The sequence below is a fragment of the Urtica dioica genome, chromosome 3 (assembly GCF_054948205.1).
Source record: "Urtica dioica subsp. dioica isolate 48M chromosome 3, U.dioica_male_clone48M_v1_H2, whole genome shotgun sequence".
NCBI lineage: Eukaryota > Viridiplantae > Streptophyta > Magnoliopsida > Rosales > Urticaceae > Urtica > Urtica dioica.
Window position 1 is genome coordinate 44,336,445 of NC_142758.1, and position 27,214 is coordinate 44,363,658.

The following is a 27,214-nucleotide window of genomic DNA, read 5'->3' on the forward strand; positions in this document are numbered from 1 at the left end:
TTACGGATCGTAACAACGAAGAAATGAATCACCTTCTGAAAAAAAAAAAAAAATCTCATTTTTGTTTTGGTTGCATTTTCCTTTGTCAATACGTGGACGGAACCAGGCTGTGCGTTGTGCTGTGTGGCAACCATGGATGCATTACCAAATGGCTTCGGATGAGTCGTGCATTGTTGTATTTTATTTTTATCTACTTACAAAGAGGTCGGAGGTGGCAAGCAACGAAGTGGTCGTGAACACCTTCCAGCGGGTGTTGTGGCGGTGGATCGAGGAAAAGTTTCTTTTTACTTTTTTTTAGAATGAAAAATGTTTCTTTTATTTGGGTATTAATGAAGTAGCGGTGAGGAAGCGTTGATTGTGAAGTAACGGTGTGGAAACGTTAATAAACATAAGGTTGAAAGTTGAAAGAGAGATGAGAAGATGACTATTGGAAAGAAGTGGAACTGCCACTTCCAATAAGGTGTCTTTCATATGCTTTTTGAAAGTGGCACTTTCGTTAGGCAATTTGATGGTAAGTGAAATAGAGTGAAATGTTAACATTATTAAAGAAGGTATTATTAAGTAAAATGAACTTCATCTTTATTAATAACTTAAAAAAAATAGTAAAAACATTACAACAAGATTATGAGTAAAACTATATAGTAAATTTTTTATCAACCTAAGAATAGAATATAAATTATATAAACGTAATTATATAATAAAAACTTTATATACTTAACTATATGATACAAATTACATAAACTAAACTATATAAACTTAAGTATATAATAGTATCAAGAGACTGTTGTCTGTTGTAGAGAAATTTTGTAGAGATAGTGTTGTGATTGCGAAAAATGAAATCAAAATTGGTCTATTTATAGTGTTGAATTTCCGAAATGGATGAAAATGTAAAAGTTGAATAAATTTTAGATTCAAACAGCAATATTTTTTCAGCTATAATATCAGACTAACGGAAATAACATTTTGTGTTCTTTCGCCAAAGCCTCTATCACTTTCACATGCTATCAATTTTTTTTTTGATATTTTCGTGCCACACAAAATTCGGTATTTCCGTGAGGCAAAGGATGACACGCGAAAGAGCTTCTTTCCGATAGATGCCGACCCGAAGCTCACCATGAAATGAGATGTCCGTATTTAATTAGAGGGACACGGTCTAGATTCTTATAATATATATATATATATATATATATATATATATATATATATTATAAGAATCTAGATCGTGTCCTTCTAATTAAATATATATATATATATATATTATAAGAATCTAGTTCGTGTCCCTCTAATTAAATACCCTGTCAAATGAAAGCCATTAATGTAAATTGCATGGAAGAAGCAAAGTAAGAATTATAATGGTTATAGATTGGCTATATAGGAGGGGCAGAGAATAGTGGACAATTAGGAGGTGGTCATAAGGTGCAACAAATTCAACGGGAAAAGCAGTCAGCTTAGCTTATAGGTCTCTCTCTCTCTCTCTCTCTCTCTCTTCTCTCTTCTCTCTCTCTCTCTCTCTCTCTCTCTCTCTCTCTCTCTCTCTCTCTCTCTCTCTCTTTTCTTACCTTAGCGTTTACAGTGGAACACACACCCACGTTGCAACACTGGCTGACATGTACCCTAACTTTAACCCAACGCTAAATATCACGCACAAATTTATTGCTCTTAACTAACACATGGATTCACACATTAAATTCTTTATCTTCATTTAGATTTTTTTTTTCTTTTCGGGTTAATAATAAGGAATTAAGAGGTGGATTCCCTCTGGTGCTTTTTTCGTGAGGTGCCACAAAACCACAAAAACCCTCATCACATTTGGGCTTTTAAACCCTTCATCTTTATCCTAATCCAATCTCATTAATTAATCAAAAAAAAAAAAAAGACCCACAAGCGTTACACTTCCACACACCCCATTTTAATCACGTGATACCGCTACTAACTGCTAAGTGTTTCTATTACCTTGTTTTATTGTAATAAGGCCACATAACATAACCATATCACACTTGGTGTATTTAATTAAAGCTTCGATCTTTATCCTAATCCCCAATATTAAAAATCTCTCTTTTAATTACTTACCACTAGAGTACAACTAAACTGCCACGTGTTGCTTAAACCGTTCCCTTGTTTTGTTGTAACAATGCCAAATAACCCATTAATCCCCTTAATAAGGCCACATAACATAACCAATATCACACTTGGTGTATCTAAAGCTTCCATCTTTATCCTAATCCCCAATCTCAAAATCTCCCTTTTAATGCTTACTTCTTAAATACCAACTATCTGCTAAGCCTAAGTGTTTGCTTATACCGTCCACCTTGTTTTGTTGTCACAATGCCACATAACCCATTAATCCCGTCATTACACCCTTTGCCTTTATTCACACATGTCATCTCTTGTGATCACTATATATACACACTATAAAATTACCACCCCATTTCCCATCCCTTGTCATCTCTCTCTCTCTCTCTCAAATTCACATAATCATAATAATAATAATAATAACTAATCATCTTCTTAACTACATGGTCTTGGGAGCCATGGAAACACCTTCCTCAACAATATCCCCAAACCCCACAACAAACGGCACCGTTTTGCCGCCCAAAAAGAAGAACCCACCGCCGCAAACTCTCTACCGAGAATGCCTGAAGAACCACGCCGCCTCCATCGGCGGCCACGCCCTCGACGGCTGCGGCGAGTTCATGCCTTCCCCCGCCGCCGTCCCCTCCGACCCCTCCTCCCTCAAATGCGCCGCCTGCAACTGCCACCGCAACTTCCACCGCCGCCACCTCAACCACTCCCCTCCGCCGCCGCCGCCTCCGCCGCCGCACCGGAGCCCGAGCCTCAGCCCGAGCCCGAGCCCCGGGCCCACGCCGAGCCCGACTCCGAGCCCGCAGTCCCCGCCGCCGGTCTCCCACTTCCCGCCGAACTCGTTCTTCTCGTCCCCTCCGCCGCCGCCGCCGGCGCAGATGCTCCTGGCGCTGTCGACGGGGGACCAGCGGAGGCTGTTCGCCTCCGGCGAGAGCTCGAGGAAGAGGTTCAGGACGAAGTTCACCTCGGAGCAGAAGGAGAAGATGAGCGCCTTCGCGGACCGGGTGGGGTGGAGGATGCAGCGGAGCGAGGAGAAGCTCGTCGAGCAGTTCTGCAACGAGATCGGAGTCAGGAAAGGGGTCCTCAAAGTCTGGATGCATAACAACAAGCACACTCTCGGCAAGAAGTCGTCGCCACCACCGCCGCTTCTCTCCTCCGCCGCCGCCGCCGGTGGTGGCGTCAGTGGGGGATCCACCGCCAATGGTGGTGGAGATCACGATGATGATGATGATGATGAGAAAGATGAGGAAGAGACCAAGTCTAGTTTGAACTTCTTCGCTAACGGCTCTTCTTCTACGTCGTGAATTAGAGAGACGAAGGAAAAAAAAAAACTGTATGAATCTTAATTTTTTTTTTTTTTTTTAGTTATTGGTATTAATTATGTTCCGAAGTTAAAGAGAACTGTGGTGAGACTGCAACTAAAAAAAAAAAAAAAACAAATAGAATTTACTGATTAATTAGTTGTTAGTTGTTACATTAAATCTTCTGGTTAATTTACTTTTTTTTTTTTGGTTCAAACTCGTGTTTGCATTCATGACATTATCCACCAACACACTACCATCCGTTTAGCAGTTTTAAAGCTAACGTCTTTCATATATATATATATATATATATATATATATTGTATTCCAAGATGTGAAGAGAAAAGAGATAATTACTTTCATTTTGCAAGTTGTTGAAAATGAAATATGGCATAGGCAAAAGCGTCCTTATTCATTAAAAGAGCACTCCTACTTCTGCAGAAATATCACACTCTTGTCTTGTTGGGGATAATGGCACTGCTGATGTTTGGTGTACCTTCAATGAGCCAAAATTGAAAGAAAAAATATATATATATATATTATATGTTTGCTTGTAAATTTAATTTGGTTATTAAATTCAAGCCAAATTTTGCGTATATTCTAGAATAATGAACGGGAATTATTTTCAATTAACCAATTAATTTCCTCCCTTGTGGTCACTTTTCCAAAAATGGGCTAAATTTTTAAAATCTAACTTTGCTGTTTTTGAACAAAACATATAGTAATGTTTTATGGTGTGGATGGAAAGGATAGTGATACATGTGGGGGTGGCCTGATGCAGTCCACACTTAACGAGAATTTAATTAGGAGATTTGCCTAATTTTGTATATTATCTTTCTGAACAAGGATCTTTTAAGGCAAGCATGGATTTTTATTTTATACTAATATTTCCCAAAGCACTGACACGTTCCCTAAGTTTGTTGGCTAATTAAGGCGGCAAGGTTCCGTTTTTCTGATTCCACCAATCATTTCATATAATTGTTTATTTTATCACTAAACATACTTTTTTTTATATAGCTGCTATTAAAAAGAGAAATTTTAAAGCTTTGTAAAGAATATTAAAACATATATTGAATTGAAATGTCAATTTGATGCAATGTGTAGTAAGGTGGTTTGTTTTTTGTTTTTTTTTTAAATGAGAAAATGACACAAATATATATTGTGTTTTAGTGAAATGTCGAATTTAACTTTTGACTTTAAAAAATATCGCCTTTATATCATCTGTTTAATTAAAATGACGAAATTATATCCGAAAATAGATAACAATATCACGATTCTTTTATTGATTTTTCATTAATGTTGACTGTGATATAAGAAACCAAACTAAATCTCAAACAGATGCCTCAATCTCAAATTTTCAATTTTGAAGTAAAAATTGCCCTAAATCGAAATACACTAATAAAACTCATACTTCTCAAGAGATGACTTCCTTCCGTATTCGAATTACAATTCTGAGTCTTGGGTTTGACGCTTTAATCTGTGATTTTGATGACTATCAACTGTCAATTTTTACTCTTTTTCTCTGTCTGTATTCTCTTGTTGTTCGATTTTTTTTTCCTTTTTAAATAAATTATATATAGGACGTGAATGAATTAGGTAAAATGAGGTTTACATATAAATATTATAGTCAACATCAATGAAAAGTCAATATACAAAGAAGATTTGTGGCACTGTTATTTATTTTAAGTATAATTTTATCATTTTAATTAAACAGATGATATAAATTCGACATTTTTGAAACAAAAAATTAAATTCGACATTTCACTAAAATGAAAAGTATATACGTGTCATTTTCCCATTTTTTATTCCTACAATCATGACCTTTAAATAAGCATTTGGTATTCTTGTTTTATTGTTGAAGGATTAACCAAATTATCATCGTTATCTTTGTAATCAAACTTTGAAATGTCAAATTGATGAATACAACCGGAATTGATACTATGCCTTACTCCCTTGATTTATTGCCACGTAGCTATCATATATAATATGCGGCAATCTATTTTTGAAGTTGGTGGAGCAAACAATATTTCCTTCTTTTGTTTCTTAATAAAATTCAAATTGAGCAAAAAAAAAAAAAAATTAAACAATAAGTCCCAAAAATTAACGGATGAAAAAATACTTGTACATGTATATTCTTTCTGCTGGAAGTAGCCAAGTAGGTGACGATGACATACTTTTTTTTTTAAAGTTATTCTTTAATTGATTATTATAGTTTTGAGATAATATCATTGTTTATAGAAATTATTGAAGTGTGATAGTTTCATATTGATTGTGTGTGTTAATGAACATATGTTTATATATCGATCGGATCTCTCCAATTGACACCAATTAATTTTAAGATGGAATTCAACAAAAATGTCGATACTTTAGAAATGACTCGTCAAGATCATTGCTACGACATTGTGTCAAGTAATGCATGCATTTATGATTATGATATAAATGTTTGAGCTGCTTTATCGTTTTTTTTTTAATATGATGTTGAATCTATGGAAATTGGGTTATAAAATTTGAGGTGGGTAGTTATTTTTGGAGCTAGAATGGTTTTATGAAGGAGAAGACTTAGTCAACGGGTTGTCTTTCTTTGTGAAATTGTGAGTAATTGATAAGAGAAGCTACAAAGTCCTTTAATGCTCTGTTTTTTTTAAGTGTAAAGCAAATGATGTCGTTTTGCTATGGTTTTTTATTTTATATTTTTTTTAAAGAATGCACGAACCTTTACATTAGAATTTGGGTAAAATACCTATAAACACATGGCAAACTACGGACTTAGGTCGGAGTGAATATAACAATAAGTACAGGTGTTCGCTCGTCGCGTGCATACTTCTGACACAAAAACAGATATAGAGCACATTATAATTCGAGCACTCATTTGGCCTCTTTCAAAATACCCATCATAGTTGGGAGAAAAATCCTAAAACCGTAATCTGATGACCATGAAGAAGATGATTCTTCTGTATGTATAATAAAAGTCTAACATGAAGCCACAAAGGGAAATGAAGGGGGGAAGGTGGCTAATCCGTCTCCAGTACGAAACAAAAGGAGAAACAAGTAAAAAAAAAACAAATTAAAATGTTCAAAAACGCCATAAGGTTGGACAAAAATAAAATTAAAATCAGATCTCCCCACCATGTTGACAACTTTGTGCAGCCCTGACACCCCCTCGTCGATCACAACGTTATCCGTCGGCATCACAATCCCCAAAAATTATAAAAAAAGAGTAGATATAAAATTGTTAGAACAAAAAAGATGAACAAGATTAAACGAATATAGATTTGAAATTCTTACTCCCCCTCCCCAAAATTGAGACACAAAAGTCTTAGGGAAGAAGGAGTGCGACAACTATGGAGAATAAAGAACTAGGGTTCTTTTTTTAAGAGAGAAAAAGTGGCGCTCTTTTTTTTTAATTATTGGTTATACTGTATTATGATTGGACGGTGTCAGTATAAATACAGATGATTGTATTATGATAAGCCAATAACCATAAATATTTTTCCAAAAATCATCTCTTCTTTCATTGGATTTGCAGTAGTTATAGATCAAAATTCTCAATGCACTACTTTTTTTTAACAATAATCTCACAATTAGTTGAAGTATGAAATGGTTGATCAACTCATCGTTGTAACTTGGTTAGGATTACGTCATATATTACGATGATTTTCATCTCATTGATCTTAGTTGATTTGTTGTCTTAGATTAGTACACAAATTTTTCTCGAACAAAAACCGTAATCAAGATCCAAGTTGATTGATTACCAAGTTGAATTGATACTCGAATTCCAAGCTAACTCGATTACTTCTTTTAATATGTGAATTTGTGATATTTGCTCGACTGATACGTGTCGGTCTTTGAGCCGATCACTAATTTAAACAATTACACATCATCCTAAGCATTGGAAGGAATTGAGAATACTACTTCCATTAGTATGCCTTTCATTGTTTAATAGAAGTGGCAATTCCATTAAGCGAGTTTTTGCCTTCCGGAGGTTAACGGAAGTGGTATTTTCCTTTGGCAATTTTTTGGCTTGACGAAAGTGGTAATTTCATGCCAACCTTAGTTCAGTATTATCAACGGTTCATGATTTTTTTAATTAAAAAATACAAATACAAATGACTAATGAAAATTAACGGAAGGAATGTCTTCCGATAACCTTCTTCTACTTTCAAAACACTATTGGAAGAGTTCCTTTCGATATCGTTAGCTATAGAAATGGTACTTTTGTGAGGCACAAAAAAACAAATGAAAATTTTTCTTCCGCTAATTATCGTACTGTTAGCCCACCATGAATTACGCATAATACTTAATCACTGAATCGTTCATCGATATTTGCATACTTTCTTTGTGTAAATTCTAGGGATTCTGAAGTTTGTTGACCAAAGAAGAATCTTTCCTTCAACTTTTAAAACTGGGGGAAAGAACTTATTCGAGCTTTCAAAGAAAAAAAATTCAGGTCCCAAATGCATGGATTAAAAAAGTTGATTAAGTATGTTATTTCTGTTAGGTGACAATGGCTGCTAATCTCTCCTTCTAATAATAATAGCAAAAACAGTTATTCTTCATTTGAATTATTATCATTTTGAGATAATATCATTGTTTTAGAAATGTCGGTCCTTCATAAACGATTTATCAAGATCATTTCTTTGGTAATGGGTCTAGTAACGCATGATTTTATGAGGACAGTATAAATATTTGAGCTGCTTGATTTTTTTGATTTCATATATGATGTCGAATTTATGAAATACGGGATATGTAATTTGAAATAGTTGGAACAGTTATAAACACAATTTTTTTTCCGGTTCATTAAGCATTAAATTATTGATGACTATTTATTGTAGGATTACTTCGTAAATGAGTTTATTTTAAGCTTATTAGTCTAGAGTTAATTTTTCGCCTCAGATTTATACACGAATTGTTACCGAGCTAAAATCGTAATCAAGATCCGAGTTGATTAATTGTTGAGTTGAACTCTTACGCAAAGTCTGAGTTACCTCGACCTTATTTTAAGAGCACTGATGTTTAACATCGGTCAGCGCTACCAGCGCTAGTGATAACCGCTTACGAAAATCATTTCGAGCGATCTACGACATCTACTTGCTCGGCGCGTATCCACCTATGAGTAAATCATCAATTGAAGTCATTTATGTGTCAAATGTAATAAATTAAACGATTCATTAATTTCTGTTCGGCCCTTGACTTTTGCATTTCAATTCCAGGCAGATTTTGAAGTTGGTGGAGCAAAGAATAATCTTTCCGTCATTTGTTTTTGTTATATTTTTTTAATTCGGCAAAAGAAAAAAAGAGAGGAAAAAAAAAAAACGGATTCGAGTTTGCAAAGAGAAAATTTTAAGTCCCAAAGACAAACAGATGAATAAAAAATCTTGTGTATGTATGTTCTTCTTTCTAGTACTAGGTGACAATGAGAGATGCTTTCTTGGAAAAAACAAAAAACGTTATCCATCAAATTGATGATTATAATGTTTGCGATGATATCATTGCTTATAGAAATGTCGTTCCATCAGAAACGACAAGATCATTGCTACGACAATGTGTCAACTGTCAAGTAATGTATGAATTTGTTGGAGAAATTAGATCCATAAACACCCAACTATTCTCAAATTGTCACCAATCCTAATTTCTATGAATACAACACCATATTCACACCAGAAAAAAATTTTAAAAAATAAATAAGTAAAGCAGCTCAAAGAATTATATCATCAAGTCCCAAGGAGGCAAACGAAGCACTTCCAACGTTACAATTCTCACATGAAGACGGAGTAAGTTTCAGGTTCAAACACCGTTCGATCCTCCGTTCGGTCCAATCGACCCTCCTCTCAAACCCCAAAACCCCGATATGCATCAACCGAATCTCGATCCCCGCGGCCATGGCACAAGCCCGGAGCAATATGTAATAATCAGCGTGGGCCACGTAAGTCATCGAACCGTTGCTTCTCTTTCTCGAGTAGTGAAGATAGTCGAGCCTTTTCACTCTCACCCTCGGCGGAATGTAGCGGAACCTGTCCTCCTCCATCTCCGCCTTCAGTTGCCTCACGGCTCTGTCCCTCGGGCTCTCTCTCGATTCCCGACCGAGATCATCAATGGTCGAGCGCTGCGAGTTCGAATTCTGACCCTTTCTTTCTGAGACGCTGGGAACGTCCGAAGAATCTCGGTCATCGGACTCGCCTGAGCGTTGGGTCTCATCCTTATGGGACGTATCGTCGGCATTCTCATCATCGTCCTCGTCCTCTTCCATCGCATCTTTTGCCACTAGTCGATTTTCCGCTTTCCCATCCTATATTATAAAATATAAAAACACAAAGTTTTTTTTTTTTTTTTAAATTTTCGACCTCAAAAGTAGAAGCTAAAGTTTCACGCGAGATTAAATCTAGTTATCTTTACCCCATGACTTCATACAATGCGAGATCTTTAACAAATAATATTGTACCTTATCGCTTTGGTAAATGTTCCACAGCACATCGGCCAGTTTTCTCTCGACACGATCTTCAAGTGACGTTTCCGATCGAGGGAAGACCACGGCCGAGCAGTATCGTAGATATGTCGGCAAGTCCTTCAAGTGATCTATCGGTGAACGGGTAACACGTCACATCAACCACGAAGCAATGGTGAAAAAGCATAAAGAAAAAGAAAAAGCATTCACCGGATTTTTCAGCGAATTCGTGATAGTTTTCTCTGAGACTGCGCAGAAGCTCGGCAGCGTCCAGCTCGGGCTTTTCGTCTCCGACACGATCCTCCGATTCTTCCCTCGACAGACTCTTTTCCCACACCCCGAACCCATGAATGTTGTAGCGATTTCTTATCGCGAATATCAAGATCGACATAACGCCGACACGAGTCGGAAGCCTCGCTTCGTTGGTAGACAGCCAGAGCTCCGAGGGCATCGTCCACTCGTATATCTTCAGAGCGTCTTTGAGAATCTCATCCGTCGGAACACGCATCTTCCGGAGATAACGTGAAGCGATCGCGTAGAAGTTCACGGGAGGCAAAGCGAGGCCGATGGACTCGGCCACGGAGGGGGCGGTGGATTCGATCCTCTGAGCCGTGACGGAATGGTCGGCCCCGAACATGGTCTCCAACTTTATCGGGCACGCCCTCGACGGCCCGCCGATCTGCTTCTCGACTTCCACGAATGCCGAGAAGTACGGAAGCTTGCCTTCTATCGACCATCTCTCGATGTCGGTCGGGAGGACCGGTTCGCGGGCCAGGTGGCAGACCAAGAACGAAACGGCTAAGGTGTGAGAGACGGGTATGTTCTTCCTCAGCCAACCGAGCCATATCGTCAAAGCTCTCTGACCGTACAGATTGTGGGGCTCACGGGCGTGGTTATACCGCGGCTTGAAATGCTCCGGCGGATCTTCTAATAAACAAACACACACAAAGCTCATTCAGACTAGAATTCACTCCCTATGAACTACAGAAACAATTAAAAAAAAGGCTTATCTTCTTGGTGACCCTATAAAATTGAGGACATCTAAATTCACACTCTATGAACTACAAAAAAGAAAAAGAAAAAAGGCTTATCTTTTAGGTCACCTGATATAATGGAGGATATCTAAATTCATACACTCTTCGAACTACTGAAAAAGGCTTATCTTTTAGGTCACCTGATAAAATGGAGGATATCTAAATTCACACACTCTATGAACTACAAAAAAAGGCTTATCTTTTAGGTCACCTGATAAAACGGAGGATATCTAATTCACACACTCTATGAACTACAAAAAAAAAAAGGCTTATCTTTAAGGTCACCTGATAAAATGGAAGATATCCAAATTCACAGCCTATGAATAAAGCTCACATGACTGATGACACTAATAAGGAGAGAGTATAAACAAACCAACCTAATTTCTGGCTCTCTGACTCGTTAATAGCATCATCGCACCAACCATCGTCGAAAACCCCGGTGGCCTTCAAATACCTCAGCCAAACAGTCCCAGCAAAGCCACAGATCAGAGGACTAACCTTAAACTCTCTGCACAAAGCCTCGCACTGAAGCTGGACCATCAATTGCAGACCCATGACGTACCTCATCCTGAGCTCGCTGTGGTAGTCCTGGAAGCTCGGATTCGCCTTCCCCATCCATCCGAAGTCCTCGGGGCCGGTGGGACCCACTCCGTCGTCGGTCTCCGGCGCGGCGGCGATGGACGGAGTTAGGGAGGACCAGAACTGCGAGAGAGAGTTCTGCTGCGAGGGCCTGAGGGAGGGGAGATTGGGGTCGTGGCGGCGCTGGCGGATGTTGGCGTTGGTGTAGATGGCGGTTCCTTGGCCGCCGGTGTCCATGAAGTCCTCGTCGGGGTTTCCGGTGTCGACGAACTCGTCGGCCTTCGCGCCGCAACCGGCGCAGTACCGAAATCCGTCGTCTTCGTCGCTGTAATCGAGGAAGCCGCATTCCTGGCACGACCAATCCGCCGCGCTCGCCATTGTTTCTAGGGTTTCGAGCTTGTTGAGTTTGATTTTGATTTTGATTTTTGTTTGTTGTGGTTTTTTTGGCGGCGAAGGTGCGTTTGGCACGGAGATTTTGAAAGTGACGATCAAAACCTTTCCTATTTATATATAACGGGAATTCTGTGGTACGCTAAACTAATTTTTATCTACCGTGCGATAAGCAAATCATTGCCTTTGTTTGTACCAAGGTTTAAAATATCGATACCGATACCCATACCGAAGTTCTGATTTTACGGATATATCGAGTATCGACGGATATATCGACGGATATTCTATAACAATTTCAATACCGACTACCGATGATATCGGTGATATATCGATGATATATCGATTACCAACGGATATATCGACATAAATCCTATAACAAGTAGATATTTTTAAATAACCAAATATATATTATATATATATATATATCATGGAATCCAAATTATGAAAATACAAAATCAAATACTACAAAGTTCATGACAAACAATTCTCGGATCTCGGTTCGAACCTCGGGAGGAACTTTAGTGCATGCTCTCGCATTTTTATTGGGATCGTTACCACTCAAGTGGTATTTCATTCGAGTTATCCCGCCACCTTTCATTTTCCAATCACAATCTCAATCACATGTTTTGATTCGCATTTTCTAAAATCACAATTTATCTATCCTAATTTCAATATCACATATTCCCGTCCACAATCATAAATTCCAATTCACACGTTGGAATATCATAATTTCTACACTAACCTTTTTGAAATAAAGATTCTGAAAATTTTCAACTCGCCGGAAAATTCTCCGGCCGCCGTCAAAATGGGTGGCGGGTCGTCGGAAAATTGAAAAACTCGTCGGAAATTTAAAAAAAGTTGGGGATCTAAAAAATAATCAAGTACTAATCTCAAATATGCAAAAAACTTCAACAAAACTAGAGTTAAATCGATGTAAAAATGAAAAAAAAAAAAAATTCAACAATATCCGAACTTTATACTCATACCAGAGATATATCGGCTGATATCGGCGATATGGCATAACAATCCTTCATCGTCTGGTGATTTTTCACGGATATATAGGGATATACCGATATATCACCGATATTTTATGGATATTTTATAAAACGATAACGGTTATGCACGATTTTTTACCGAGACTTCCAAAAAATGGATATATCGGCGATATATCCCTATATATCGCCGATATTTAAAACCTTGGTTTGTACATCGAAGTAGTCACCGTTACAGAGCACACATTGTGGGCAAACGGAACGGAAGAAACCCGAAATTTTATACCCTTCAAGTTTAAAGTAAAGATTCGAATATCGTTAGCGATGTCGGAACTTAAATTTTGCTACGTTATCGGAAGATATCATTGATTTATCGGGGTATCCAGTGAAATTGAGGGTAAATCGTACCGGTGAATTTACCGTTACCGACGTAGTTTACCGGTAAATATCAGATTTACCGATGGGCTATCCAGTGAACAAATAATGATAAAATGTTATACATACCATAGGCTAAAAATAAAATTATATTTATAAAATTAGAAATTACATTTCAGTGATTCACAGACTTGAAATTTCAAATACGTTAAATTAATGTTCATCCAAAATTTTTTTTGGATAATAATTAGGTGTAAATATTTTTGTTTTAATTATTTAATTTCATTAATAATGCTGAAAATCACTGGGAAGTTTTCACTTTCAATAAGTCAGAATTTCGATCCTTAGTGGTCGGAAACCTTCTTTCTGTTAAAGACCGAAGTTTCGGTTCATTGGAAGTAGAATTTCTTATAACCACTAATGCCAAAGTTTATATTCAGGCAAGTACATTGTACTGTCTAGGGTTTTTTTTTTTTTTTGAAGAAACTGAGGGCCTCTAAAACCAGAGGACCCCAAAACCTCCATTAATAAAAGTCTTTCTCAATCACTTCTCGTACAAGGGGCGAGATATTCCCCACATTACAAAAACCAAACTTAGAAGACCGTAAGGCCCACTTGCTCAGACTATGAGCCACCTGATTACACTCTCTATAATTCCACATAAAACTAGAGTCACTAAAACCATCAGTAAGAGATAAAATATGCTCAAAAAGAGGGATACAAGACCAAACCAGACAATTTCTCCGCCGAGCTAGAGTGTCCATTATTGCCTTGTTATCACCTTCCACTAAAATTCTCCGATGGTTTCTGAATTTCGCGATTTGAACTCCCATAAGAACTCCGATCATCTCTGCTTCCGTCGCATTCTCCGCACTCGTCCTGCTCTTCCAAAGCCATAGCACTCTTCCCCTTTCATCTTTGGCGACGACCCCGACCGCATCTCCAGCTTCTGAGAAGGCTGCGTCAACATTGATTTTTATGACATTTTTCGGTGGCCTAGTCCAGTGCTTCTCTGATCTCCGAAGTTCCAGCTCATTCGCTACGCTAAAAATCTTCCTTAAGTCGCCAATCTCCTGAACGTGTAGCTGCGTTTTTTTTATCAGACTCGTGAATGGCATTTGAGACCCCTGAAAAAAGCTATGGTTACGGTTCTTCCAAAGTTGCTCCATAATCCCGACTGCATAGCATAGAAAAAACATCTTTCCCCAAGCTCTTCTCCATCTGCTTATTGCACATAAGTAGGTACTTCAGAGTTTTGATTCCCGATTTCGCCGGCACACCTTCCCAAGATTTACCGAACGCCACCGTGAACCATAGCTGCGCCGATGTATCACACCGGAAGAACAAATGCCAAATAGATTCTGTGTCTTGACCACAGACTCTGCAATTCACATCTAAGCCCTGAATACACACCGCCAACCTCTCAGCCGTCAGAATGCAATTCCTTCCCAGCCTCCAAAGAAACAATCTATGACGTTCATGAAACCGAACTCTCCATAGCTCATTCCATACATCATCACTTGGATCGAAGGCAGCTTTCTTAATTTCCCTGTATGCCGATTTTATGTTGAACTTCCCTGCCTGGGATTTCGTCCAAATCCATTTATCTCTCAACGGAGCAGGTCTAACCCGGATTTTGGAGATCCTCTCCACATAATTCGCGCCACACGCTTCCTCGATCTTATTTGAGTCCCATACTCTAGAATTTGGCCGAAACAACTCATTGGCCTTGAGATTTCTCGCAGACCCCGTAACCCCTTCCGACTCCACTCTCCCACATTCCAACCAGCAATCCATGAACACCCTCGTGTGTCTGCCATCCCCAATCAGCCTGAACGAATTTTCTTGGATCAAATCACGCTCCAAGAGAATATCTCTCCAACGCCCTGAAGCTGTCGTCTTCAGCTTGCTATGAAAGAAATGAGCCTTTTTGCAATACTTCGCTGTCAAACTCTTCACCCAGAATAGCTCAGGTTTAGAGGCAACACACCAGGCTAATTTTGCCAAATAAGCCCGATTAAAATCATCCAAACATCTGAACCCGAGACCACCCTCCTTCTTTGGACGGCACACCGTGTCCCAAGCCACTAAAGCCATGTATTTTTCCTTCGCAACATCCCCCGTCCACCAAAACTTTCGGGAATCCTTATATATAGCTTGCCAAAATATTTTTGGAAGTCTAAACGTAGCCATAGCATAGGAAGGAATAGCTTGAACCACCGACTTTATGGGCGTACCTCTTCCCGCCTTTGAAAGAGTCTTTGCCATCCAACCTTCTAGACGAGAATGCACTCTCTCTTTGAGGATTTTGAAACTTTTGGAGCGGTTCCGGTCCAAGAATAACGGGTTGCCCAAGTAGGTGATGTCCTCGTTGCACATCGTCATACCCAACATCGAGTTTAAGTACTCTCTCACCCAAGCCTTGCAATTCTTAGAGTAAAAAACCCCATACTTTTGCACATTAATCTTTTGGCCCGACCACTTTTGGTACTCCTCGAGACACTTCATAATCGCCCTCACTTCGTTCTCTTTGGCTTGACAAAAGAGTATGATATCGTCCGCGAACATGAGGTGGGAGATACTCGGGACGTTTTTCCCAATGCTAATACCATGAAACTTCCCGAGCCGCTCTTATTTCATAAGCATCCTGCTCAAGACTTCGGACGCGATGATGAAAAGGTAAGGGGATAAAGGATCCCCTTGTCTTAGACCTCTAGTCGGCCAAAATTTCACATGAGGAGCACCATTAAGAAGCAAAGCCGCGGAAACAGTAGAGATGCATTGCTCAATAAGCACGAGAAATTTCTCCGAAGCTCCAAAGCATTTCAAAACTTGGATGATGAAACTCCATTCAAGCCGGTCGTAGGCTTTACTCATGTCGATCTTAATTCCCATCAAGCCCACCTTCCCTTTCTTCCGTTTCATAGCCGCCAAAGTCTCCCGAGCGAGAATCATATTCTCTGCTATCCACCGCCCGGGAACAAAAGCTGATTGAAAAGGAGAAATCATTTTATCCAAAAAATTTTGGAGCCTTGCCGTCAAGATTTTGGTGATCACCTTGAAGCTAAAGTTACATAAGCTAATCGGCCTAAACTTCTCGAAGGAGTCAGCCCCTCCGGTCTTTGGAATCAATACGATATGAGCAAAGTTCATCTTCTTCAACAACTTCCCATTCCGAAAAAAATCTTAAACGAAGCCAATGAGATCCCTCCCCACAATATCCCAATATTTCCGAAAAAACACACCTTGAAGCCCATCCGGGCCGGGAGCCTTCAAGGGATGCATCGCCCATACCATACTCTTCACCTCCTCACTCGTCGGACTTTCCTCCAACTCGCGGTTATCCGCCTCCCCGAGAATAGGCTGAATTAGACCCTCCAAACCTTCGGGAAACTCCGGATGAGCCGTAGCAAAAAGTTCCTTGTACTTGTCGGTAAGAAAATTCCCAATCTCTTTACGATTGTCCAGCCACTCTTCCTAATCATATTTTATGCCCCCAATATAGTTCATTTTTCTTCGGATAAGCGTCGCGGCATGGAAATATTTCGTATTTGAGTCTTCCTCCTTGAGCCATACTTCCCGAGATTTTTGGCGCCACACCTTTTCCGTGATTTTCTTGAGGCCCCTCAACTCCTCTTTCAAGTCATCCTCTCCTTGGATCAAAACCGACCTTGCACCCCGGCTTTGAATCTCCACGAGCTTCTTTTCACAAAACTCCGTCCGGTCTCTAGCATTGGCCCACTTTCTCCGCTGCCAGGTCTTGAGGGACTTCCCCACCACCTCAATCCTATTCGCAAGTCTCCACGAACTCGACCCACAGATCCCACCTCTCCAAGCCGACTCCACCACCCCTCGACAATCTTCATCGTCCGCCCAAGCCTCGAAGAACCTAAACGGTTTAAATCCTTTGTCGTCGAACATAAAGCTATCCAAGAGAATCGGGGCGTGATCCGACCCCAAGATTGGAAAGTGCTTGACTCCAGCTTTACCGAATCTATGAAGCCAATTTGGACATGCTATGACTCGGTCCAAGCGTTCGAAGATCCTATCCTCTCCTAACTGGCCATTTGACCACGTGAAGCCAATTTGTACTGTCTAGGGTTTCTGAGAGTAACAATCAAGACCTTTGAAAGAATGTTTGTGATCCACTAAATTAATTTTGATCTTCTAGGACTAAACATGACTATGTGGAATAGATAAGACAAAAACTTTTATTCCACAAACTTCGATAGCATGACTGATTTTTGGTTGCAACCTATTTGGTCTCTTCTGGTTTCATGAACGATGACGGGACGGAAATTTTGTTTCGCTCCTATTGTTCGGAATTTTTTTTACCATTTGAAACTTTAGAAGATTTTAGTAATGCAGCTCCGATCTTTTAGTATCGTCGTAGAAGCATTTACTCCATATTGTCCTTCATTTTTAGGGTAGACTTTTTTACATTTTCTATTGTTTTCAATCAAACACTCGACTTAAACTTCATATGCGTGATAGCCTATAATTGCATAATGTAAAGTAAAGTTTTCCCTAAATCGCGAAAAAAAGAAAAAAATGAAAAAAGAAATCACTGGCAGATGCATAGACCATAACTATAACAATGTTCCAATAGCTACGACATAAAAAGTGATCATAGTATCACTGTGAAATCCCAAATTTTAAGCTTGATTAAAAAGCTAAAATTTTTGTGTTCGAGTTACGTTAGTTTTTTTTAATAAAGTAGTAGTGAATGATTTATTTATGTGGTATGTATACTTTAGAGTATTTTTTTATTATTATTTAATATACTCTTTAGATTACAAAATATGGATATAATATATATAAGTTATATAATATTTATAAGTTACATATTATAAATAAGTTATGTGTATACATACTTTACATATATTATATATATATATATATATATATATATATATATATATTATAGCTATATTTATAAAGTTAACGTATATGAAGGTATATGAAGTTATTATACGTTATATATATTAACGTTAATATATAGATTAAAGTTAATATTATAAGTAATTAACGTTTACATAATATATATAAGTTAACGTATATATAATATATATATAAGGTTATATAATAAGTTAACGTATATTTATAAAGTTAACATATATATATTATAGCTATATTATTATTATATAAAGTTAACGCATATTAGGTTATTTTAAATATGATTATATATATATATATATATATATATATATATATATATTATAATATTAGAAGTAGGATTATGGTTTGGGCTTTTAGGGTTTAATTAAGCCATATTTAAACATCCCCTCCTCTTCTTTTAACGCTTCTTCTCTGCTCTCTTTCCCCCATCCCTCTCTTGATTTGAAAAATTCGTAGCTCCAATTAGGTATGCTTTGTTTTCTCTTTGGTTCGGATTCTTTGAAAATGGTTTCTTAAAACGCTTTCCCTGGTTTAAAAAAAAAATGTTTTTGCGTTGATTCTTTTTGAAAAAGTTAGGTTTATGTGTCTTCATCTAAACCTTTAATCGAAAAGTATTTTTATGAAATAAAGAATATTTTCTGATTATTTTCAAATCAGCGCACAGACCTGAGACCTATTCCCGATTTTCAGACTTTAAACGCTTACTGTGGATACAAAAAAATTGGTTTTCCATTGATTCTTTTTGGAAAAGTTAAGTTTAAATGTCTTCTATATAAACCCTTTGATCGAAAAATATTTTTATCAAATACAAAATAATTTCTGATTATTTTCAAAACGGTGCGCAGACAGTTTTTGACAAAAATTTAAAGTTAGATTTTAGCACTTCTTTAATTTTTAATAAATACTTAAAAAAATTATTTTGGCCGTGATGCCTTTACAAAAAGTGATCCAAATTATGTTTTATACCTACTTTTGTTTTACATAAATTTTCTCAGAGTTTTAGTTTTTCACCGAAACCCTAATAGCCAAGGGTATTTTGGTAATTTCACTTTAAAAGTCGTTTCTGAAAATTTCCAGAACCTGAGTTATCTTTAGAACTTCTTCATCAGTAGCTTAATAATATTTTCCTATCGATTAGGTTCCGAGCCGCGTAGCTTTTCCGACCCGTTTAGTTTTCCCAAGCCGTACTCGACCAACGGTCGTGAGTTCTGAAGCGAAGGTGAGAATAATCTCACTACAACACAGATTAGTTCAAAATTAAATATGATGTTTTGTGATTCATGTTATGGTTTGTTTAAAGCTTTATATGTTGGAGTAGGTTTTTCTTTATTTGATTGTGTGATTTATTGTAGTAGTTGGATTTATGTTTGGTCAATTATGAAGCAAAGTGTGGGACTTTATAACCCCCATCACTTCGTATCTAAAGTGTACACTGAAATTGATACGACTACTCTAGGGGCACCCCGAACTAAAAGTTGATAGAATCAAGAAAAGAAAGTTCAAGTCACCGTTTACTAATAACCGGTTCATGCATTGCATTACTCTTTTTTTTGTGAGCTTTATATTATTCTCGTTGAGCGTAAGCTTATGTCTTCGAAAAAAAATATACGTCTATGTTGTAGGTAAAAAAAACTTGCAAGAAACTGAGCAGGGCGGACTAGCGGCGTCGATAGCGAGAGGGTTGGGTCATGGTTTCCATTCACGAAATAAGTCTTCCGCTGCAAGTTATTAAGAAATAAAGTTTAAAGTTTTGTTTTCTTTATTAAGAAATAAGTCTTCCGCTATGAGTTTTTAAGAAATAATTTTTAAGGGTTTTTATTTTCTTTTACTTCGAAGTTTCAAAGAGTTTTATATTTTGGTTGAGATTTAGATTATGGATTATGTTTTAGTATATTTGCTGTTATGTTTTGTTTTAAATTCGTATTTTCATTTTTGGTTAAGTACTTCTCATGAAATGTTTGGTATGCAATCTTCATATTTTTTTTTTTCTTAAATGCTTTTGTTTCTTTTTAAGATCTTTTAAATTTTTAAAATTTTAGTTCGCCTTGATTCGATGTGTTTTTTAAAAAAAATTCCACCAAGTTTTCTAAAGAATTTTCTAAAGTTTAAAAGTAGATAAGTAAGACGGTCCGAAAAGTCGGGTCGTCACAATCACACAATTATAAATTATCTTTTTTAGAAATTTAATTCATAAGAACAGGGGGTCTATAGTCTCCCCCGGTCTCCGTGGTGGGTTATGTTATTATCTATCATATTCTTGTGACGAGATTTTATTTTACTTTTGTTTTTTTCGTTCCTGTTGTTGGTGATTGTGAACATTTTTATTTTATTGCGTACCGTTTTATTTCGTTTGGTTTGGAGACGGATTAACCGTTGTCCACTGTTCCAATGCGGGTTTCCTGTTAAGTGTTTATCTATACAGGCTGAAGTATTTTCTTCTTCATGGTCATTGGACTATAATTGATTGGATCTATCTATCAACAATTATGGGTATTTTGATAGAGCTTTATGTGTGTTCGAATTTTAATGTGCTTTTTGTTCTTCCCTTTTTCGGAAGTATGGACATGATGAACGATCACGTGTACTTAGTGTTAGATTCACTTCAACCTAAATTTGGTGTGTACCTTGTACTAAGATATTATTCTTTTGTATCGATGGATATTTTACTCGATTTCAAATAGAAGATTTGTGTAATTTTTCTAAAAAAAAAACAATATACATCACAATTATTTAGCCGTATTCCAATCACACTGCTCAAGAAATTTGAATAAATATATTTACAAACATCTATAATTATTTTTTTTTTCTTCTGAAAAGTATGTATTTTTACTAGCTTCATAAAACATACTTTTCTTGTTTTTTTTTTCTTTCTCAAATTAGTTATCTTTTTCAAATATAAGGTTAGATTCGAATGTTAACTTATTTTTCCGTAAGTTTTTAATGTATTGTATTTTTTTATTGGGTGTGATTAATTATGGTCAAGTTGTGGATTAGAGATAAATATGTTTAAGTTATAGCTAAATTTTCAATTGAAAATAATAGATTTGTAATATGATCAAGATTATAGTTAAAATGTGCAAGCTTTCAATATTTTTTAAATTTGACTATTAAATTTTTTTAAGTGATAAATTATTTTTATAAATTGTTAAAAATTTTAGTGACATTGAAAAAAAAAAAATTGACAACGTAATTTTGATTATTTTGCTGAAAATTTAAAATTTTGACTATTTTATTATTCAATTAGTTTTAAATGACTATTTTGTATAATTTGAAGAATAAAAACTAATTCAAGAGAAACAGTTGCAAATAATCACAACTAATTGGATCGCAACCCAACAAATTTTTCATTACTGGGAAAATATTCTTGGAGAGTTGCAGATAGGTAGTTTATCATAATATTTAATAAAGTTAAATCATAATATTCTTGGAGAATTGCAGATAGGCAGTTTATCATAATATACGGCGTCATGGAGCATCGCAATTGATGAAGAACAACATTTAAAAAAATAGGAAATTTGTGGTAATATATATTTAATAATCTAATATATGCTAAAAGATATCGATGTTGACTATACAAAGCATTAAGTATTTTTAATAAAAAAAAACCTAAAGCAACACTAATAAACAGTACAGAATCCATAAATTCAAATAAAATAGCAAAACGATGTGTTGTTACGTTATATGTTGGCTTTATTTTTTATGCAAGTTGTTTGGAAAGATGTCGGTCTTCATGCTCCTGCTTCTGGTACGACATCCTTCCTCCTGTGTGCAGACAGGATTTTGGGCAAGTTTCCAGTTTTGCCAGATTGCCTCGCTGGTGTCTTTATTTTGTGGAACATGAAGCGGGAAGAGAACATCTGCCATGGCGAAAAAGAAAATTGTCGTGAAGGAAGCCATAGAGTTTCAGATCACCCAACGTGGTGTTCGTGTTAAGGGAATGTCCTCTAGGAAGAGTGCCGATGGTCAGTCCGGAGGTGCTCAACCTGAGAAGACTCTCTCTACAAGAGAAAATATTATTGCCAAGAAGAAGAATGTGATGATTGCTCCAAGGAAGGTTGTTTTGTCAATCCAAGATATCATTGGGTCTGTCTCTTCTAGGCACCATCTACTGATCTCTACGATGAAGATGTTCCCTCCAAAGAACAAGGTTCAGTTTCTCCAAGTGAAGCTCCTCTTGTGTGGATTCAAGGTATTCCTGGTTCTGTCCCTACTCCCTGTGGTGATTGAGAAAGAAAATGAGGTTAGGGATGTTGATGTGATTGATGAGAACCCAGAACCTAGTGCTATGGATGAAGATATTGTAGAGAGTGATTGTGATAACTTGGGATCTCCTCTTGTTTCCTCTGATCCCCACATGCTGATGCTATCATTAGATTTCTTGGTCTGTCTCATTATGTTGTTGCTGACAATCCGGTCGATGAGAAGGATGTCACACAAGATGTCCTTGCATCTTTCGTGAAACTGAGGTAGTAAGTGTGCTTCCTAGTGATTCAACTATGGAGATAGCAGAAGAAGTTGTTGCTGGTATTACTGATGAGGTTGCCTCGTTCTTTCATAATAAAGCAAAAAATACATACAAAATTGGCCAATACAATTTTCACTAATGCAAACTAATGTAATCAGAATAACAAATATCGTTATTTGATCCCCATTAATCATAGCATTGGTACTCTTTCCAAGAATGGTTACTTATATTCAATTGGTCCTTTAAATAAATCTTCTTAGTTAAATAAATAATGCGCATCGTACTAATAAGCAAATTTCATGAATTCAAAGTCAATATATAATATTGGATTTATGCATATCATAATATATATATAAAGATATATATATATATATATATATAAAGATATATATATATATATATATATATAGACACATACATTTTACAACAATAAAATTATAATATATTAACCAAACCCATGGCGGTAACATGCTCTTTGTAAAGAGTGGGTGATAGTGCCTTTGTTAGAGAATCAGCTAACATCACTCTTGTATTTATATGTTGTATCACAATAGTACCGTATTTGACTTTGTCTCTAAGAACTAGATATTTGATATCTATCCACTTAGCTGCACCACTTGATTTGTTGTTTATAGAGAAGAAAACAGCATCCTCGTTATCACAAAATAAGGTTAATGGCCTTGAAATACTGTCAATTACTTGAAGTCCTGGTATAAAGTTTTTCAACCAAACTGCTTGATCAGTTGCTTGATAAGATGCTATAAATTCTGCTTGCATAGTGGAAGATGCCCTTATCGACTGCTTAACACTCTTCCATGAAACAGGCCCCCTGCAAGCATAAATATGTAACATGATATGGATTTCTTACTGTCAACACATCCAGAAAAATCTGAGTCGGAATAACCAATAACTTCAAGGTTATTTGACCTTTTTGTAAGTAAGCATATAATCTTTTGTCCCTTGCAAATAGCATAAAACTTTCTTGGCAGCTTTCCAATGTTTCATCCCTGGATTAGTTTGATATCGGCCAAGCATACCAACTGTAAATGCAGTATCAGGACGTGTACAAACTTGAGCATACATTAGACTCCCTACTACCGAAGCATAAGGAATTTGCTGCATTTGAGCATGTTCTATATCATTTTTAGGACATTGAAATTTACTGAATTTGTCACCCTTTATAATAGGAGCGACACTAGGGGAGCATTTGTGCATGTTATATCTTTTAAGAACTTTCTCAATATATACTTTGTGGGATAAACCTAAGATCCCACGAGACCGACCACGGTAAATTTCAATACCTATAACATAAGAGGCTTCACCGTGATCTTTCATTTCAAACATAGTTGAAAGAAAATGTTTTGTCTCACACAACATGTCCAAATCATTGCTTGCTAATAAAATATCATCCACGTACAAAACGAGGAATATAAATTTACTCCTACTAATCTTGTGTTGGGAATATTGCCTACTTGAAGATAATGAATAAATGATTACTAAATTCGATAATAAGATTACTTTATTAGCATTATATAATTAGTGGGTTGAGTTCTAAACAATTAGAATCAATAACAACTATCTTCCATAGCCTCCGTATCTAACTGAGTCACGTGCTGGGCACCTGAGTTCGGGCGGTGTGCTAAAACATGGTCGATGACTGATATACGCCTGGAAAGCTATATCTAAAGTCATATATGTGGAACACATAGGTGAAGGCTGATCACTATGTGGGAGCATTCTACACTTGTGGTAAGTGTACGACCTGGACAGGTCTTGGTGTAGATGTGTCGTTTAAGGACCGTTACGACACACTAACCGAGGCCACTATGATGGTCACAGTGAGACTTGATCTAAATCCTGAAGTGATCATGGACATTGGGTTATGTTACTGAGCTCTTTGAATCATTCGCTAAAAGGCTATTCATGCTAATCACAGCTTATGTCTTGGGAGTTTTCTCAGAGCATGATTCGAGTGGGAAGTGATTTTACAGATACGGAATCCAGCCTTCCTGAAAGAAGGTTAATGTTCACTCACCTAAGGGTTGATTCCAGAACCGATAGATTGCTAGCACTTTCGAAGTAAATAACGTTCGAAAGAATCTTTCGCTGGGGAAGCAACAATGCTTAGGGCTGATATGTATCAAGAGAAGTATAACGGATAAATTGACTTCTCTCGATACGGGTTGAACCTGGAGGATCTTGATCACGAACTGACTATATCAGTGGACACTCGTCACGATGAGTAAATATAATTCTAGTATAAAGGAGAGTTAAGTCTTGGCTTACAAGGTGGAGTATTTGACCAAGATTAGACGAATCGATGGACAAAAGAGAAAGGACTATTTCGTCTTTTTCATCGGATTTGTTAAGCTCCTATTACTAGGTCCATAGTCCCCGATTCGGCTCTGATAAAGGCGGATAAGAACTTTCGTATAATAATGTTTATCATTATTAATCTCACTTGCTGTAATTGTGATTGACAGCATTAATTCTGGAAAACGGGTATTCGCAGAATTAAACTAATATTTATGGTAGAATTGTTTATTTATTGTTTGATCAAGTAAATAATCAATTATTAATTATTTGTTTGTTGTTGGACCAAGTAAATAAATGATTAATTGAGTTTTTAGCAATTGGGCATTGCACACATGGAAAATTCGAATTTGGTTATTTGGCACTAGGGTTTGCGCAAATCTCCTTGGCCGTGTGCCATCAAATTCGAAAATACATAATTGGTATTTACCAATATTTTCTCTTTAGTTGTTTAAATAAAGGAGAGAGAAAAATATAAAATATTGTCCTATATTTTCTCCTTATTTAAAGGAAAGTATTTAGGAGAATATTTAGGAGAATAATATATTTTCCTTTATTATCTCACTAAATAAATTATTCTCTATTTAAATAAAAGAATAATATCTCATAGATATTGATCTGATAGATGAGAGAAAAAGTAGGATTCACTTGTTGAGATCCAATGGCCTAGATTTAATCCACTAGTGTGAACACAATAAAATGAAGTAAAATATTCTGGAAGATTCCATGAATATCTCATGTTTACTACTATAAATAGGGGTTCATTAGAAGACAATTTTAAGCAATTATCTTAAGAAATTTGAGAGAAATTTCGTGCATCACTAGCCTCCCTTGGCCGTGCATCTGCCTCTCCCTCCCCTCGGAAATTCGTTTCCATTCTTAGTGAAATAAGAGAGAGATCTCGAAACACCTAGTTTCGTGATCTAGTGAGATAAAGACTGCGCCCACTCATCTTTCTTATTCGTCTCGGAGATTACGTTTCGGAAGACTAAGGTGTCATCCTCGAGTCCTTCATCAAGACGACACAAGGAGTACGCGATTGGATTGGAGCGTTCTGTAGCTGAACCGAAAATCAATGTAAGTACTCGTTTACTCTTATATCGGTTGCTTGACTTATATGCTCTCGTGAATTAAATTAATTAAACATAACTAGATCTTGTTAATTATAACCATAATTTAATTAGCTTATGATCAGCGTAATTAATTATTTTTCCGCATTAATATGGTTATATGGTGGAATCATCTCAAACGAGTCGCATCGGAGCGATCGTTCGTGTCCGATGCGAGCTCGATCCACCAACAAGTGGTATCAGAGCGATTGTTCGTGTCTACTACCCACTTGATCCCCAACAAGTGGTATCAGAGCTAGATGTTATGATTAATTAATTGATTCATTCTTGTAATAAATTTAAATATGGTTTGAATGAAATTATATGTGGATGTGAATTTCATGCAATTCAATATATGATATGTGGATTGTGATTCATGGTTTGATCGTAGAATATTTGATTCTCGCGTTTCTAGATTTTTTGTAAACTCGAAATTCAAAGGGTATAGGTTTTATGTAATTATTATTATTATTATTGTAATCCGATGGTGCGACGTTCTTGATCACGACGATCGGCGAGAGACGGACACACAACGAAGAAGCATGACGGACGAAGAAAGCCTCCACGACTACGCCACAAGAAAACTTGTCACAAAATTTTGTGACAAGTCTCGGCTGTCCTCTTCGTGCTGGGCCGCGCCCTCGTGGCGGCGGCGGTCCGGTGCCGCCTCAAATCTAATCTTGACCTAGGTCAAGATTAGAGGATTCGTCCGGGCCTCAGCCCGGAAACCCTAGTGGGCCCACTCATTAAAAAAAAAAATTTACCGAAATTTTTTTTTTTTAAGTTTTTAAATGTTTTATTTAATTAATTGTATGGGCTGAGCCCTAATGATTTTTTATTTAAAACATTACAAAATAAATGATTATGATATCGATTTATTTTAATGGGACATTGGAATGGGCCCTTACTTAATTAATTTTTTCGATAAAAATTAGAAAAATTAAATAATTTGATATTGATTTATTTTTCTAAGAGACATAAGAATGGGCCCAATTGAATGCATGGGCCAATATGATTGGGCTCATCTTAATTTACTTTATAGAATAAAAAAGGAAACGATCAATCCGAATCAAACCATTCTTGCATGCTCTTGCTTGTTTATTTAATTACTATGCCATGCTTGTATGCTATAAGTTAGATCATGTATCGTATGTTAATAGTTGTCATGGGCTTTCATTCATTAAAATTGTCTAATTGGATTAGGATAGTTAATTAATGAATGAGTTGAACAGA

The 27,214-nt window shown here is 36.7% G+C and overlaps 2 protein-coding genes and 1 pseudogene across 2 annotated transcripts; 1 reads left to right on the forward strand and 2 right to left on the reverse strand.

Moving 5' to 3' along the window:
* The first annotated feature begins 2,416 nt into the window (after positions 1-2,416).
* On the forward strand, positions 2,417-3,542 carry LOC149403033 (zinc-finger homeodomain protein 2 pseudogene; annotated as a pseudogene).
* Positions 3,543-8,852: 5,310 nt separating this feature from the next.
* Positions 8,853-11,996, reverse strand: MEE12 (maternal effect embryo arrest 12). Its single transcript, XM_089610196.1, has 4 exons — positions 11,237-11,996; positions 10,036-10,752; positions 9,823-9,956; positions 8,853-9,669 (listed from the first exon to the last, which is right to left on the reverse strand). Exons 1-4 carry the CDS (start codon positions 11,814-11,816, stop codon positions 9,079-9,081), a joined length of 2,022 nt encoding a protein of 673 aa, XP_089466322.1. The 5' UTR covers positions 11,817-11,996; the 3' UTR covers positions 8,853-9,078.
* Positions 11,997-13,814: 1,818 nt separating this feature from the next.
* On the reverse strand, positions 13,815-21,958 carry LOC149403035 (uncharacterized). The gene is made up of 7 exons (XM_089608610.1): positions 21,869-21,958; positions 16,796-17,290; positions 16,441-16,672; positions 15,929-16,182; positions 14,393-15,616; positions 13,977-14,280; positions 13,815-13,870 (listed from the first exon to the last, which is right to left on the reverse strand). Exons 1-7 carry the CDS (start codon positions 21,956-21,958, stop codon positions 13,815-13,817), a joined length of 2,655 nt encoding a protein of 884 aa, XP_089464736.1.
* Between the last annotated feature and the right edge of the window lie 5,256 nt (positions 21,959-27,214).

Coding starts and splice junctions, on each gene's coding strand:
- MEE12 (XM_089610196.1), bottom strand. CDS start 11,816: ATGGCGAGCGCGGCGGATTGGTCGTGCCAGGAATGCGGCTTCCTCGAT. Junction 9,957..10,035: donor CGAATTCGCTGAAAAATCCG/GTGAATGCTTTT, acceptor GTTCACCGATAG/ATCACTTGAAGGACTTGCCG. Junction 9,670..9,822: donor ACATTTACCAAAGCGATAAG/GTACAATATTAT, acceptor TTTATAATATAG/GATGGGAAAGCGGAAAATCG.
- LOC149403035 (XM_089608610.1), bottom strand. CDS start 21,958: ATGGCAGATGTTCTCTTCCCGCTTCATGTTCCACAAAATAAAGACACC. Junction 16,183..16,440: donor CGGCCCGGATGGGCTTCAAG/GTGTGTTTTTTC, acceptor CTTTTCAATCAG/CTTTTGTTCCCGGGCGGTGG. Junction 13,871..13,976: donor TCGGAGAATTTTAGTGGAAG/GTGATAACAAGG, acceptor TGATGGTTTTAG/TGACTCTAGTTTTATGTGGA.